This window comes from Myxine glutinosa, chromosome 5, assembly GCF_964187855.1.
Source record: "Myxine glutinosa chromosome 5, kmMyxGlut1.1, whole genome shotgun sequence".
NCBI lineage: Eukaryota > Metazoa > Chordata > Myxini > Myxiniformes > Myxinidae > Myxine > Myxine glutinosa.
Genome location: NC_136265.1, coordinates 105,838,839 through 105,856,621, shown reverse-complemented (window position 1 = coordinate 105,856,621; position 17,783 = coordinate 105,838,839). Strand labels below are relative to the sequence as shown.

General features: G+C 43.4%; 1 protein-coding gene across 3 annotated transcripts in view; it reads left to right on the top strand.

Moving 5' to 3' along the window:
* Nucleotides 1–2,849: 2,849 nt before the first annotated feature.
* The window catches only part of CTSB (cathepsin B), a 47,236-nt gene continuing 32,302 nt past the window's right edge, over nt 2,850–17,783 (top strand). Inside the window, exon 1 of one of the 3 annotated variants that reach the window (XM_068116660.2) lies at nt 2,850–2,982. Coding sequence is in view for 1 of the 3 variants with exons in the window: in XM_078778476.1 (XP_078634602.1) it covers nt 2,900–2,972 (73 nt within the window). In the remaining 2 variants the exon portion in view is untranslated. The remainder of the gene's footprint in view (nt 2,983–17,783) is intronic. The other 2 variants (XM_068116661.2, XM_078778476.1) reach the window with 2 other exon arrangements.

Sequence of the window (17,783 nt, the reverse complement as noted above, 5' to 3'; positions counted from 1 at the left end):
AATGATGACATCATCGGTCACGTGGTTCGGCCGCCATATTTGTTTTAACACAAAAGCCTTATAAACCACTGAAAATACATCCTGGCAAGGGTTTGCAATCTCTGATTGCTCTTTTTCTTGTTTGTTCTTTCTATTGTTCGTGTTGTTTTTACCGAACCATTTTTGTGTGAATGTGTGGATAAAAAGTAAATTGCCTGAAAGATTTAATAAGAAATAACAATAAAGAGCAGAGATTGCAAACCCTCGACAGGACGAGTTCTGTGTGGTGTATTTTTGGTTTTCGTGGATCGCTACATAATTAATAATAGACATAATTAATAGACTTACCTAAGATTCCAATGGTACGTAATTAATATACTTAACTAAGATTCCAATATTACGTAATTAATAGACTTATCTAAGATTCCAATTGTACATAATTAATCGACTTACCTAAGATTCCAATATTACGTAATTAATAGACTTACCTAATATTCCAATTGTACGAAATTAATAGACTTACCTAAGATTCCAATGGTACGTAATTAATACACTTACCTAGGATTCCAATCGTACGTAATTAATAGACTTACTTAAGATTCCAATGGTACGTAATTAATAGATTTACCGAAGATTCCAATCGTACGTCATTTATACACTTACATAAGATTCAATGGTACGTAATTAATAGACTTACCTAAGATTCCAATGGTACGTAATTAATAGACTTACCTAAGATTCCAATCGTGCGTCATTAATACACTTACATAAGATTCCAATGGTACGTAATTAATAGACTTACCTAAGATTCCAATGGTACATAATTAATAGACTTACCTAAGATTCCAATGGTACATAATTAATAGACTTACCTAAGATTCCAATGGTATGTAATTAATAGACGTATTCATGTTCCAATACTATGTAATTAATAGACATACTCACGATCCAAGAGTATGTAATTTATAGATGTACTCACGTTCTGTACGGACAGATAAACAAACAAGAAAGATGTCCTGCAGAGCACCATACTTGCGGAATCCCTAAAACAAATTTGACCTGGAAAAGAATTGGTCGTTGATTTCAAAAGACCAAATATACAAATCCACTTCAAATTTCAGGTCAATGATATTAAAGTTGAGGATTTTAGAAATTTGGCCTATGTTGACCTTTTGACCGTGACACCTAAAAATAATTGATGGTTGAATTCAGTGACCTGATTATGCAAATCCTCCTGAAATTTCAGGTCAATCGTATGAAAATTTAGGTTTTTAGAAATTTGGCCTATGCTGACCTTTGGCCTATGTTGACCTTTTGGCCATTAGACCTAAAAAAAAAAAAATGGTGGTTGAACTCAGTGACCTGATTATGCAAATCCTCCTCAAATTTCAAGTCAATAGGATGACTATTTAGGATTTTAGAAATTTGACCTTTGTTGACCTTTTGACCATAAGACCTAAAAATAATCGATGGTTGAATTCAGTGACCTGATTATGCAAATCCTCCTCAAATTCAGGTCAATAGTATGAAAATTTGTTTTTAGAAATTTGGCCTATGCTGACCTTTGGCTTATGTTGACTTTTTGGCCATTAGACCTAAAAAAAAAAAGTAATTGGTGGTTGAACTCAGTGACCTGATTATGCAAATCCTCCTAAAATTTCAAGTCAATAGGATGACAATTTAGGATTTTAGAAATTTAACCTTTGTTGACCTTTTGGGCCTTTTGACCATTAGACCTAAAAATAATTGGTGGTTGAACATAGTGACCTGGTTATGCAAATCCTCCTCAAATTTCAAGTCAATAGGATGACAATTTAGGATTTTAGAAATTTGACCTTTGTTGACCTTTTGGGACTTTTGGCCATTGGACCTAAAAAAAAAAACAATTGGTGGTTGAACTCAGTGACCTGATTATGCAAATCGCCCTCAAATTTGAAGTCGATAGGATGACAATTTAGGATTTTAGAAAATTTGACCTTTAAGTTGTTGACCTCTGGCCTATGTTGACCTTTTGACACATGTTGACCTTAAAATAATTAGTGGTTGAATTTGCAGACCTGATGAGTAAATCCTCTTCAAAGTTCAAGTCAATCGGATGAAAATTTATTATTTTAGAAGTTTGATAAAGTTGTTGACCTTGGTCTGTTGACCTCAAAAACAATAGGCTTCTTGCTTATGACCAACTCTAACATTTTGTGAAGTTTCGTAAAGATCGGTTTGAAATTGTGACCTGTAGGCGATTGAGAGACAGTTAGACAAACAGGGGTGAAACATAATCTCCGTTCACTTAATTTAATTCCATTAAATTTTTTATGCTCACCTCTTACATTTAATTCGATGCATCATAACAACCTGCATCGATTTTTTACACTAAAGTATAAATAAATCTTTTTGTTGTGGTTGTTTATGTGTGTGGTGTGAGGCAGAAAGGTGGTTGTAGGGTGAGCAATGCGCAAGGACCAACCACACTCCTCCCTTCTGAGGGACCCTCCCACAGATATGACGCAGCACGCTTACACATTTTTCCCTTCTTCCTCTTTGTCCCTCCTGATTAGCAATTCCGATTCATTCAACTCACAATTTCCCTTAATGTTTAATTTTGATTCGATTATAATTGTGGGATAAGGGTTCTCAAATTGTTACCTTCGTTGCTCATCCTCAGAACGTTTCACTGCCTGTGCAATGCATAGACGCCATGGTGGTATTAGTCGTTGCAGTGTACTTACTCATCCTTGCGTTGAGACACGCCGCTCAGTTTTCCGCCAACATATACGAAGTATATTATTTTTAAAATAATGTTTCTCTCTTTTCTTATTGTTATTGCCTCGTTTTACTAATTTTTCAGATCGGTAAACGTTGTCGTACCAAGAGACAGTAAATCATCTCATGAATATTCATGAGTCACGTTCAGATGAGTCAAATGATCATCATGCCATCATGTGATCTGCAGTTTCTTTTTCGAACATTTAGACGCGCGTTTGGACGACGCTCTTGTTAGTCAAGGTTTGTTAATGATTTTGTTGAATTATCTCACTTCAATCAATCTGCTGATTGTGTTTATTATAACGATGTAGTCGCGCAGTAATTGTTTCAACAGAAACGATTGGATCTTTAATGTAAATGAAGGGGAAGGTGAGGGAAGTTTAAATATAAGAGATTTTCAGTAAAATAGACCTTGATGGGACCAGCCAGGTACATCGTCTGAGAGTGAAGAAGAGGAGGACTTAAAGGTCTTTCATTCAGAGAGTAGTTAATGGCTAATGCATGGATGGTCTCCCTGGAAAGGTAGTGGCAGCAGAAACAGTAGCTGTGTGTAAATTGGAATTAGATACCAGAGAGTTACCTGCAGATGGAGGGGTACAGGGATATTGGCTGGACTTGTAGTTAGTTGTAGGTAGCTGGATGGTATCTGCATGGTGTTGGTGTAGCGCAGGCATGATGGGGTCCAAGGGTGGTATCTGGTGTTGGTGTAGCGCAGGCATGATGGGGTCCAAGGGTGGTATCTGATGTTGGTGTAGCGCACTGCGCAGGCATAATGGGGTCCGAGGGTGGTATCTGCATGGTGTTGGTGTAGCGCAGGCATGATGGGGTCCAAGGGTGGTATCTGGTGTTGGTGTAGCGCAGGCATGATGGGGTCCAAGGGTGGTATCTGCATGGTGTTGGTGTAGCGCAGGCATGATGGGGTCCAAGGGTGGTATCTGGTGTTGGTGTAGCGCAGGCATGATGGGGTCCAAGGGTGGTATCTGGTGTTGGTGTAGCGCAGGCATGATGGCGTCCAAGGGTGGTATCTGGTGTTGGTGTAGCGCACTGCGCAGGCATGATGGGGTCCGAGGGTGCCATCTGCATGGTGTTGGTGTAGCGCAGGCATGATGGGGTCCAAGGGTGGTATCTGGTGTTGGTGTAGCGCAGGCATGATGGGGTCCAAGGGTGGTATCTGGTGTTGGTGTAGCGCACTGCGCAGGCATTATGGGGTCCGAGGGTGGTATCTGGTGTTGGTGTAGCGCAGGCATGATGGGGCCCAAGGGTGGTATCTGGTGTTGGTGTAGCGCAGGCATGATGGGGTCCAAGGGTGGTATCTCACTATCTGGTGTTGGTGTAGCGCAGGCATGATGGGGTCCGAGGGTGGTATCTGATGTTAGTGTGGTGCAGGCATGATGGGGTCAAAGGGTGGTATATGGTGTTGGTGTAGCGCAGGCATGATGGGGTCCGACAGTGGTATCTGGTGTTGGTGTGGTGCAGGCATGATGGGGTCCGAGGGTGGTATCTGGTGTTAGTGTGGTGCAGCCATGATGGTATCTGGTGTTGGTGTAGCGCAGGCATGATGGGGTCTGAGGGTGGTATCTGGTGTTGGTGTAGGGCAGGCATGATGGGGTCCAAGGGTGGTATCTGGTGTTGATGTAGCGCAGGCATGATGGGGTCCAAGGGTGGTATCTGGTGTTGGTGTGGTGCAGGCATGATGGGGTCCAAGGGGTCTACACCAACACCAACACTTGGTATCTGGTGTTGGTGTAGCGCAGGCATGATGGGGTCCGAGGGTGGTATCTGGTGTTGGTGTAGAGCAGGCATGATGGGGTCCGAGGGTGGTATCTGGTGTTGGTGTAGAGCAGGCATGATGGGGTCCGAGGGTGGTATCTGGTGTTAGTGTGGTGCAGGCATGATGGGGTCAAAGGGTGTATCTGGTGTTGGTGTAGCGCAGGCATGATGGGGTCCTACAGTGGTATCTGGTGATGGTGTGGTGCAGGCATGATGGGGTCCAAGGGTGGTATCTGGTGTTGGTGTAGCGCAGGCATGATGCGGTCCAAGGGTGGTATCTGGTGTTGGTGTAGCACAGGCATGATGGGGTCCAAGGGTGGTATCTAGTGTTGGTGTGGTGCAGGCATGATGGGGTCTGAGGGTGGTATCTGGTGTTGGTGTGGTGCAGGCATGATGGGGTCCAAGGGTGGTATCTGGTGTTGGTGTGGTGCAGGCATGATGGGGTCCGAAGGTGGTATCTGGTTTTGGTGTGGTGCAGGCATGATGGGGTCCAAGGGTGGTATCTGGTGTTGGTGTGGTGCAGGCATGATGGGGTCCGAGGGTAGTATCTGGTGTTGGTGTAGCGCAGGCATGATGGGGTCCAAGGGTGGTATCTGGTGTTGGTGTAGCGCAGGCATGATGCGGTCCAAGGGTGGTATCTGGTGTTGGTGTAGCGCAGGCATGTTGGTCCGAATGTCCTCCTCCTGCACTGAAGTTCCTTGCGCTGTGTACTACGTAACACATATACTGTATAACTATTTATCGTTTTGGCATCTATGTATCAACATAGGCGTGATTATGCATTATTATCTATTCAGCAGGTAATAAATTTGTTTTACCGTCGGGTTGGATGATCTATTTTGCGAGCTCCATTTGTCATAATTGGTGAGAATACTGCATTTACTTCTGTCTGCATTTGATGATCAGGTGCAGGGAGGAAGTTTGGGGGTACAATAGGGGGTGTGCCATCCTTTATTTCGTTGTCGAGCTGTGTTCAACAGACCGCCTGGATACAGCTTGTACCTGTGAACATGAAAGATCCCTTTTGAAAGGAGCCGGTCATTGCATGTTGGTACGCTTGCACAATTCAAAATTGCTGCGTGGTTCGTTGCTTATCCAGGGCCCGCTGTTCCAAGAGTGCGCCGCGAGTGGTGTCGAGTGGTCCTTTGGCTGCACCTGCAGGGTCACTTAAGTTGGTTCACATGGATGTCGAGTGATTCCATCAGGAGAGACGCTTCCTCTCGTCACAAGTACTATCAAGTGGCATCAAAATTTTCACTTGATGTGACCGTTCATTTTGAAAACGTTCAAATTTTTGTGTTGGCCGGGTGATTTACTTGTCCTGGGAAGGAGGGGTCATGGGTCATGGGTAGTTGTGCTGGCATTTATGTGTGCGTGTCAATCTTATAACTGTGGAGAGGCATTGCGAAAGAGGCCATGCTTGTTTTGGTGCATTATGAGTCAGAAACAGCGGAAGGTTGCGTTATTGTCACGTGTGACGAAATTGTGCTGAGCTGGCCTTACTCCGGCACTGCGAGGAAGAGCTCCAAGTGTCTCTCGTGTACATTAAAGTTTATGTCGGGCTCCTCGCTCGACCTCGTTCTCCCTGACTTTTGGCAAGTTCAAACTTGTGTGGGCGAAACCTGTTTTGTTGGATGAGAAGTGGGTTAGCCTTTTTCATGTTCTCACATGAACCCATGGCTCGTACTGCTCAGAACCCAGGTTCAAACCCCACGTGCCAAATGGTCAAACGGTCACGCGCCAAAAACGGTCCATGGTCTCCTAATTTTCTTGTGAGTTCCAATTGGTGTGCGCTGATGTCGACCAATGTCTGTACTGCACGTGAATTGTGTACCGACTACTCCATGATCCTGAGATCATGGTCAATGTGAAGTTGAATCGTCAAATTGTTAATTATATTTCCTCTGTTGCCATGACATTGCCCTATGCTTTTTATGTCTCCACCGACGAAGTTGCCGGAGACATTGTGTTTTCAGGTTGTCCGTCTGACTGTCCGTCCGTCCGTCCGCGATAGGTTTTCGTTACCGCGATGACTTCAGAACAGCTGAAGGGATCTTAGTAAAACTTGGTGCAGGTATGTATAACGAGGTAAAGATTAACTGATTAGATCTTGGGGTCAAGAGGTCAAAGGCCAAAGGTCAGAGGTCATGTTAGGTAAAAATCCTGTTTTTGCGATAACTTGTGAACCAGTGTTGGGATTCTGACCAAATTTGGTGCAGGTATGTATAATGAGGTAAAGATGAACTGATTAGATTTTGGGGTCAAGAAGTCAAAGGCCAAAGGTCAGACGTCATGTTAGGTAAAAATCCTGTTACTGCGATAACTTGTGAACCAGTGATGGGATTCTGACCAAATTTGGTGCAGGTATGTATAATGAGGTAAAGATGAACTGATTAGATTTTGGGGTCAAGAAGTCAAAGGCCAAAGGTCAGACGTCATGTTAGGTAAAAATCCTGTTACTGCGATAACTTGTGAACCAGTGATGGGATTCTGACCAAATTTGGTGCAGGTATGTATAATGAGGTAAAGATGAACTGATTAGATTTTGGGGTCAAGAAGTCAAAGGCCAAAGGCCAGGCGTCATGTTAGGTAAAAATCCTGTTACTGCGATAACTTGTGAACCAGTGATGGGATTCTGACCAAATTTGGTAAAGGTATGTATAATGATGTAAAGATGAACTGATTAGATTTTGGGATCAAGAGGTCAAAGGGCAAACTCTGTAATAGTTCTATATCTTGAGAATGGCTGAAGTGATCTAATTCAAACTTGGTACAGCTATGTATAATGAGGTAAAGGTGAACTGATTAGATTTTGGGGTCAAAAGGTCAAAGTCTGCAATAGGTCTATAACTTGAGAACGGCATTCCTAACTCCTTGTGGTTGGAGGAGGACGGGGCATTCTTACAAGTGTGTAAATGTGTAAGTTCAGCTTTGTGATAATTTTTTGTCACAATTATAATAAAAACGAAATTTCCCACAAAATTTGCACTTTTTGCCCCTCTTCTACCTCCTCCCCAAAGGTGCAATCCTTACATTTGTTTAGCAAAATATTTTTTCTTCTGGGATTTCAAAAATCCAATTTTTAAAATCTATAACAGTTTTGGGTTCCTGATATTGTGTAATGGAAACCATCATTTCCTAACGCAAAATGGTATTTCAATCAGATGGAATTTTATGCTCGGCTCGTATTGGGACAAGTATGAGTTGCTAGGAATAAGAGACTTTCAAAATGACGTATAAATGCTAACGACGCCGTTTGCGCATGCGCTGTGAGCGTTTTCAATGGCTTTACTGCTCGCCGGGCACGAATAGTCTTTTGAACACAATTTTCAGCATTAAATATGAAACAATGGCAATTTCGAGATTGTTAACCATAATTGTTCGGTTCCTGAATGCGCAAATCGGACTCACGTAAATCCGAGAAATATCGGTGGTTGACAGATGTTGCGTTCATACCATTTCCTGTTGGTGGATATAAACATGCACACATAGACACATAGACACACAGACACACAGATGCACAGACCACAGACACACACACACACACACACACACACACACACACACACACACACACACACACACACTGCACACACTGCACACAGACACACACTGCACAATTCACATACACTACACACACATGCACACACAAGCATATATATATATATATATATATATATATATATATATATATATATATTGTTGCGGATCTCACCGTCGGCCCTTTTTTCCCCTTACCAAGGGGAAATTAATCCCCTTGTCTGCGACTGACCAACGTGAGTCCTGAAGCTGCCCAGCTCCCTCCAGAGAGGCAGGTGAGCAACCTCGTTCGAGACAGCGGACAAGATGTTATTTGATGAGCGGATTAGCAGCCGCGGCTCGAACCATTAACAAGAACTAGACCCGATTCTGAACGTTGGCCAAAATCGCGCCACAGGTACTCAATCGAGAAACCACTAAAGCGATCGGACGAGAGGAAACCAGAAGGTAAGGAAGAACAAATATAATTTATTACTACTATTTACAAGACCAAAGAAACCAAGGAAGAAGGAAAAATACGAAAATAAAGACAGAAGCAGCAGGAGACACAGTGCACATATTAACTTATACAAGCTTACTTATACCCAGGACAATACAGACAGAACGAACTCACTCACACGAATAGGGAATTGCAGATTGGATTGGCTAGAGGGAGAGGAAGGTAGGACCACAAGGCTGGAAGGTTTGGCAGGGCGGCACAGCAAGCAGATCCTCTCCGGGCTGGAAGCGAGCAAGGCGGCGGTAGGCACACGTGTTCTCGTTGCACGTGGCAGGGGCTGGTTGTCGCTGCACGCCTCGGGCTCCCTCGGTCATCTGCTCGTGGGGGCTCTCCCCCCACGGGTTATATAGCCACGCCCTACCAAGCCATCACCACACCTTACCAAGCCGTGCCCACCGAGTCCTGGTTGGGCGCAAGGGCTTCCTGGCTCCACCTCCTGAAGACGATGGGCCGGCCACGCCCTTCTCCCCCGAGTTGACCGCGTGCGTAATGGAGTTTTGGGGGTGAAGAAAACCGCCCAAAGCAGTAGTGGCGAACGCCGCAGAAAACCGCCCAAAGCAGTAGTGGCGAACGCCGCCGTACTGGCGCTTTGAAGAGGCCATGGGGGTGTCGGAGGGATCTATCTTATTTCAATTCGGTGCAATGCAGGGTCAACTAGTGGGAAACAGAGCCTTAAACTACATAGAATAAGAAATAACTATTTAGAAGGGCTTATGATTTTCTACGTGCATGCGATGGATTAACTAAGGGGACGACCTTTGATCTTTACACTTAACGGAGGTATTTGCAAGGAATCATTACACTATTTACAGAGGGTGATATTTACAACAAAGGATTCTCAAATCCGCAACAATATATATATATATATATATATGATAATAGGCAATAATAGACAATGCACGTGATGAAGAAACCAAGCACAAACATTCATTCTACACAGCACAGAGTATTTGTAAACAGTTGTTGCTTCTAAGATGAAACATTAATAACATTAACTTCGCGTTTCAGTTTGGATTTCGTATTGCACTTTTCGACCTATTTCCAAAAATTGCCTTAAACCTACGTTTCGCACAAGAAAGATGCATTGAAGCACAATATATTATCAGTAGATAAGCAGATATATCTTTGGTAAGAGTTTTGTTCACATCTTATGTTCATTTTGTACATTAAACACATTATGTTGGGTGCACTTAAACTTTTGACCGGCAGTGTATATCTATATATATAAAACACAGTTTGTGTGTGTGTGTGTAATGTTACCGATAGACTCCTAAACGGAGAGGCTCACGTGCTTGATATTTGGCATAGACATGGCCATTGAGCCTGGGAAGAACATGGCCGACCTAAAAAAAATTATTTAATAATATTTTTTTACCATATTTTTACCTCAGCGCATTTCAGCGAGGCATATTATGCACGGAATCTGACCGGTGGTAGAGCAGCGCGCTGATTCGCTCAGAGCGATCACGTGATGTTCCTTGCCGCCATTAACTCAGTTACGCGTTCGCACGTATTTCAGAGTGAAAAGCGATTGCGTTTTTTCACACTTCAGCGAGGAACATTGCCATTCACACCACATAGGTTTTTTTTTCTTTCATCTTTACGAGATCCATATTTTTTATTCATATTTACCTCAGCGCATTTCAGCGAGGAATATTATACACGGAATCTGATCAGGTGGCAGAGCAGCGCGCTGATTCGCTCAGAGCGATCACGTGATGCTCCTTGCCGCCACAAACTCACAGTTACGCGTTCGCACGTAATTCACACGTTCAAAACAAATGAGATCCGCGAAGCGAGTTGGTCGAGTCGTGCTAACCAAGATGGCGACACGGCGGCTTCATTTTTCACGGAGTATGAGCGTTCTATATATTTTCAATTCAGTGTGCCCGACTCGCTCACGTACTTGATTTGTAGCATAGACATGGCCATTGGGCCTTCACGGGGTAATTTGTGCGAGGCTTTTGTCCGAGTGAGCTTGAGTCGAGAGGGCGAATGTACGGGTTGGGAATGAACGGGTCTCCCTTCCCCCACCCGGCAACGCCGGTACTGGAGGGCGTCACAGGATTGGTGAGTCTCCAAAATCCGCTTCGTGCTGTTGCGAAGATGCAGGACGATGTCGCGATTGTTGTGCTGCTCTCCGACCATGAGAACTGCAACGTCATTGTTGACTGGCCCTCCCCTTCCCTCCCCTTCCCTCCCCCTTCCCCCTCCTCCCTCCGTCCTCCCCTCCCCCCTCCCCTCCCCCTCCCCTCCCCCTCCCCCCTCCCCTCCCCCTCCCTTCCCCCTCCCCTCCCCCTCCCTTCCCCCTCCACCCTACCCCCTCCCCTTCTCCCCTCCCCTTCTCCCCTCCCCTTCTCCCCTCCCCTTCTCCCCTCCCCTCCTCCCCTCCCCCTCCCCTCCCCTCCTACCCTCCCCCTCCCCCTCCCTTTCCCCTCCCCCTCCCTTTTCCCCCCTCCCCCTCCCTTTTTCCCCCTCCCCCTCCCTTTTCCCCCCTCCCCCTCCCTTTTTCCCCCTCCCCCTCCCTTTTTCCCCCTCCCCCTCCCTTTTTCCCCCTCCCCCTCCCTTTTTCCCCCTCCCCCTCCCTTTTCCCCCCTCCCCCTCCCTTTTTCCCCCTCCCCCTCCCTTTTTCCCCCTCCCCCTCCCTTTTTCCCCCTCCCCCTCCCTTTTTCCCCCTCCCCCTCCCTTTTTCCCCCTCCCCCTCCCTTTTTCCCCCTCCCCCTCCCTTTCCCCCCCTCCCTCCCTCCCTTTTCCCTCCCCTCCCTCCCTCCCTTTTCCCTCTCCCCCTCCCTTTTCCCCCTCCCTTTTCCCCCTCCCCATCCCCCTCCCCCCTCTTCTCCCCTCCCCCCCCTCTTCTCCCCTCCCCCCCTATCCTCCCCTTCCCCCTCCCCTCCCCTCCCCCGCCCGGCAATGCCGGGTACTTCTGCTAGTATAATATACCCACATGCACAAACAGATACATATACATACAGACACATATACACACAGAGCTGCTTCCCATTTTACCAATAGATGCAAAAATGTACTTTCATTTCTCTTGTGGCCCCGGAAGCAAACAAATCATATATAATTATAATGGCCCTCCCAGTCAGGAAAGCTCCCATCCCCCCTCCCCCCCTCCCAAACATGATGAATCATAAATATCATAATTTTTAATCTTACCCTGTGCATTGACAAGCCCGAAATATGACGTTCCCATCAGTGTTGAGAAGCAACTGCACCAGATATAGTGTCTTCCTCTCGGAAGTTTCCCTGAATTTTGGTAATTGCGGCATCGTCTTTCCGATTATAGACTCCATTAAATAAATCAACAAGCCTGACATGTTCACATGAGGTAATCCAGCAAGGTTGAACATTGGCTCACTGACAACAATGGTCACAGGTTTGGGTATAACGTGCCCGTCTATGAATTTTTCGGGCCTTGCATCGATCCATGTGGCCTCCGGAGTTTGCAGTATGGGGAGATTTTTGGGCGAGTTCGGAAAGTTCTCCAACAATTTATATGTGCAGAGGCACTTTCTCACCGGTATGATTCCAATTATTTTCAGCTTCTTTTAGAAGCTTTGTGAGCCATTTTGGGTAACAATTCTTTTCTCGCACACACAATATACGTTTGGCTGACCTGGTGCATTGCTAGGCATTAGCAGGCGTTCCTGCGCATGCGCACCGAGCATTCTGGGGCGGATTGCATCATTTTTAGCGTCCCCTATTGCTAAACTCAAATTTGTGAGTAGTGGCAGAAGATGGTTTTTAATGTCTCGGACTCTACGTTCCTTTGGGCCTATGGAGGGCCAGCGGCTCACCGGTATATTCTCATTTGTTCAGAGATATAATATCACCAACAAAGATCGACCTCCTAGGCTCAGAGCGGGAGCGATTGGATCACCATGGCTTAATCTGATCTTGGCCTAATCCAATATTGAATGATAATTTGACAATTTGGGGTTCAAATGTAAATTGTTCCTTTCGTTAGGAAACATTTTTAAACAGAAAACAGATTAAACAGAAAACATTAAACAGAAAACAGATTAAACAGATTAAACAGAAAAAACATTTTTATTATGACGATAGTTGGGATACAAGAGGGTATTGTGAAAAGCAATCCACCATCGGGATCTCGATTTCGAAAGTTCAAACTTGGGAATCGGATTTTATTTTATTTTTGTAGGGGGGTTTACAAGGCTCATGAAGGAGCTGTTACCCAGATCCCACACACAAATGTAGACAGATGTTGGACAACACTGGACTTCAGACAACCACTTGGTGACCTTGGGTGGGCATCAGCGAGGATGCAGTGCATACCATTTTTAAAGTATTTGGTATGACCGATGAGGTCAGAAATTGATTAAGAAATTATTTTTCGTCCGATCGAGATCGACCCGATGATGATGATGGGGTCAGAATCGAGCCGCCGACATCCCAGACTCAGAGCGGACATTTTAACCACAATGCTAATGAGTTTGTTGTACACCGCTCATTTCCTATGCCATCTCCAGGCGCTGCATGACGTCATTGCCGGTCACCGAAGAGGGCCCGGCAATGACGCACGCTGAAAGGGAGTACTCAGTTTTCACTACGGTTTCTTGTTTGTTTGTTTATCCGGACGATATCTCAGCCATCCTTTGAGCTAGGTAGCTGAAATTTCAGCACAATAGTGAGCACGTGCTTTGGCAAAAATGGTATTTTTTGTTGTTTTTGATTAATCAATTAATTTATTAATTAATTATTATCGATTTATTAATCACTTATTTATTTCCTTTCTCATCTGGGCAATATCTCAGGCACCTTTTGAGTTAGGAAGATGATATTTGGACATGACGATGACCAAGTGATTTGGCTGTAAAGATTACTTTTGATTTATTGATTGATCAATTAATCAATTAATTATTTAATTATTCAATTAATGACTTTATTGATTCTTTTTTTTTAAGTTACAGATTCGGATGAAACCGTGGTGGTTTAGGTAATCTATTAGCCAATTGATTCATAATTTAATTATTTTACTATTTTAATTTATTTATTTTCATTATTAATCACATATTTATTTTGTTTCTCATCTGGGCAATATGTCAGGCACCTTTTGAGCTTGATATTCGGACATGACAGTGACCAAGTGATGTGGCTATAAAGGATATTTTTGATTTATTGATTAATCAATTAATTAATTATTGATGAGTCAATTAATTATTTTTTTAAGTTACAGCTTCAGATAAAACACTGGTGGTTGAGGTATGCTATTAGCCAATTGAATATGAAATTATTTTACTATTAATTAATTTTTGGATTTAATTATGCAATTAATCAATCAATTATTGTACACCTCTCCCTCCCAATACTGTCTCTACGTGCTGCACAGCGGTAACGCTGAGCGCCAAGGGCGCCCCGGCAATGCCGCGTATCTGTACTTGCCTTTTATTACTTTTTAGTGGAGACACTGAAATAATACCACTTGTGTGTTTATCTTTGTTGATTACTACTTTCTTTTTCTCTCCATCTTGCCTTTGATTTTGTGCAGTGACGATTATCATGATGGCGTCAGTACTTCCATTTCTATTTCTGCTAATAGTGCAAGCACAATGTATTCTGCCACCACCGCTGGCTCCACTGACCAATAAGATGGTTCAATACGTCAATCATCTGAACACCACTTGGAAGGTATGCTATGCATTTGGTTCAGTCTCGTGGTTTTCTCACCATGGACAGTTCATTAACTACCACGTTATTGTTTCAAACATCACACCACCTGTGTAGGTTATTATATGTACCGGACGTATTACCTCCACCGCCGACGGTGGATGGAGGTGATGTTTTCACCCCTATCTGGCTGCTTGTTTGTTCGTGAGCAGGATATCCCAAAAATTGTGGACTGATTCAGATGAAATTTGGTGGTGAGGTTGGGTATGTGACACAGATGAAATGATTCGATTTTGATGAAGATCCGGATCCGGATCAGATCTGAATTCGAGGATTTTTAAAGTGATTCTTCACCATTGAGCGATAGGGCCAAAACAATACACAGTATAGCATGAGATTTCAAAAGGTTGTGGACAGATTATGGCAAAACTTGGTGGTTGAGTTGGGTTGGTGATAAGAACAATCAGATTAGATTTTTGTTCGGATCTGAATCCAGATCCGACATGTTAGTGGGATACAAAACATAAACTGCTCAGCCTGGTGGTGGTATGCTCTCTACCGAGTGGCGTTCTAGTTATATTATGTAAACTAGCATCAGTACCCGCCCTATGGGCGGGGCTTCAATTGGGAAGCCCAAATGAAAAGGCAAAATATCAGAAATTGAAGTCTTTTTTTAATTTTAAACGATTCATATAAACATCCGTTGAATCATATCACACGCAAATCATCAAAATCTAAACAGTACATGGCGCACATTTTGAAAAAAAGATTGAATTCTGCAAAACGGAAGCGGCCGCTGCACGTCTTTCTCAGTCGCATGTTTATGTGTTGTTGTGGAATTTGTAGTGGGGGACTCAGGACTCCAATGACCGGACACAGGTTTACAAAGGGTCTGGTTTATTAACTGGTTATTCACTTCATTCCATTTACCAAATAATACCGCATAATATAATGGATCAGGTTAACTCTTTTCGCTTGGTCCTTCTCGTTCGGCTGGTGTTCGCTCCGCCACTCCCGTTGGTCAGGGCTTCTCGTAGCAAGTCCTCTCGACTCCACGTTTGCTCTAGTTTATATGGACAAACTGGACTTAATCCTCTGTCCGCTGAAACGTTAATCCTTTCTCCGCTGATGCCCCGAGGTCATGCATTGGACCAAGTCCTGGCATCAACTCGCTCCCCTCCTGCTGTGATTTCCATTTACACAGTAGGAGGGTGCTCTAGCCTGGGGCCTTGACCAGGTGTTTCAAGGGATTACCATGTTCATGCACATTCTGCTTCGTTACCAGATTTAATCAATGAGTTACCAGGGCCAATCAATACGTTACACTGAGTTACACTTCCACAATTCCCTCATCTTTTTTGTTTTTGTTTATATTAACCATTAATCTAAACATCAATATAAGTAAACAATCAATCACTACTAGTAAACATCATTACAAGTATAAGTAAATAATCAATCACTTTGGTAATCAAATTCCCTTAGGCATACACCGTCATCCTGCAAGAATCACAAAACATTTCGTTGGTCATTGACTCCTTCCATATTGTTCAATCTATTGCATTTGCATCACAAATATATTTTCAAAACAACACTTCACCATCACCAAGATACAACAATTTCACTTCATTTTCAAGTTTTGTAAAGCATCTGCACCATCTGGCAAAAAACGTTTGCCTCCACACAAATGTTGACTTTGTTTGAAAGGAAGGGCTGATCACTTGTGTTTGAATCCAGGTATGAAACATTTTCTCCTAATGTCTTCATAGCTCCTGCACTACTTCGTGTAGGATTTCGCTGTTGTGGTAACACTGCGGAGTCATAGACTGACCCTTCTCTCCATGTAGCATTCTTGCCACTTTTTGCTGTGAACCATAATGATTCCTTGAACAAGGCCTTCACCCAGTTGTAGTCGACTTGCCTCCTCCCTCATTGTGAGTGGGCAGCAAGTATTGGTGTGACGTTGATTGGCCAGCAAGATGTGGAACAGGGATGCCCGGATGCATCCACACTGATGTTGGGACCATGGTGTTCAGGTCATTCATGGTCCTTACCAGGAGCAACCAGCAGAATCGTGCACAGCTGTTGTGACAAGGGCACAGCCGTTTTTTGCAGCTCCATGCTGGTTCCCCGGACGTTGGTGAAGTAATAACATATGTCCCCGCATTTCACAGAGGTTGCAGGTAAAATGTCGTTGTCCTGCAACTTCTGATGTGGTGAATGTTCGAAGTCTTCGAACAAGAGTAAGTGATCGCCTTTCTTTCATATGTTGCAGTGTGATCCAGGCAAATGGTCACATAAATTTCCTTGGTGAAGGTAAGCATTCATCTCCAAGTTACACGGGAGAATGTCTTCATCATTCTTTGAGAAAGAGGGTGTATGCCACGATTAACTTCATTTCTTAGCCACAAATTTTCTTTCTCGAACTTCTTCCCAATTCCGTTAGCAATCCCTCCAAAATGTGATCTCGTCTTATCTTTATGCTCAGTCACATCTGAATCTGCTTTCCGCACACACTGGATCAGATAGGGTGCATCTTACCATGAAATCAGCATAATCATGTATATCTTCCGACAGTTTCACATTCAACAATTTGTTGTTTTTCCTTAACACAAAAAGTTATATTCATTTATATGCGTCACACAAATAATATTCAATCAGGTATGTATTTTATTACTAAACTAAGAATAGCATTGTATATGATTACAATCACAAACGGGAATACCTAATTCCCAACAACAATTTTCCCAAACCAACAAATTAAGCATAATGTATTATTACCATAATTCCTCTCCACTTTTTCTTTTCCCTCTTTTTTTCCTAACAGTGTGTCTGTCACTCGTGGTGATATGAGTTCATTGATATTGTAATTGACACAACTCATAACATTGTCGTTATGCCATTATCTTAATTCTACTGTTTATGTCGCCATAAAAGTCTTCCTTTTCTGGTTCCACATTTCTTTCCTCATTTGTCACTTCATGCGTTATCATCGTGTTGTTGGTTACCTTATTCAAACACACCGTCACTAAGGCTTTCAAGCAAGCCACCACTAAAACAATTGCCAATATAACTACTAAACCAACAAACAAGTCTGCTACTCCTTGTATATATTCATACCTATGACATAGTTATATGTCGATGACATTTAACATTATATACCAAACTAACAAGCTTCCTAAAAGGTAAATAAAGAAAATCCCTTAATATGTAACATAATCAGATTATTTGTCTTACCCTGATCCCCCTATCTCCCGGGGTTGAACTCAATCCCCTGATCATGAGTGTAGTTGTGATACATTTTTTCACTCATGCTGTATTAATATCAGCAGGTAATTGTATGTCATGTAGGCAAATAAATGTCACTATTCCAAGTAGGAATATCACATGTTGAAAATGTAATGTTTATCAATGCAAGGGGTGTTAAAATGTAATTCAAATGACTATAAATCACGACTATCATTTATCTACCACTGAATGTTCTGCTGGGCTGCTAGGTGCAGCCTCATTTTCTGTGGGATCGTCCACCTTAGCTCCATGTGCTTGTTTGCAATGAGGGGCATGAATCCAACTTTCTATTTTGGGTCCATATTTTCTCTAT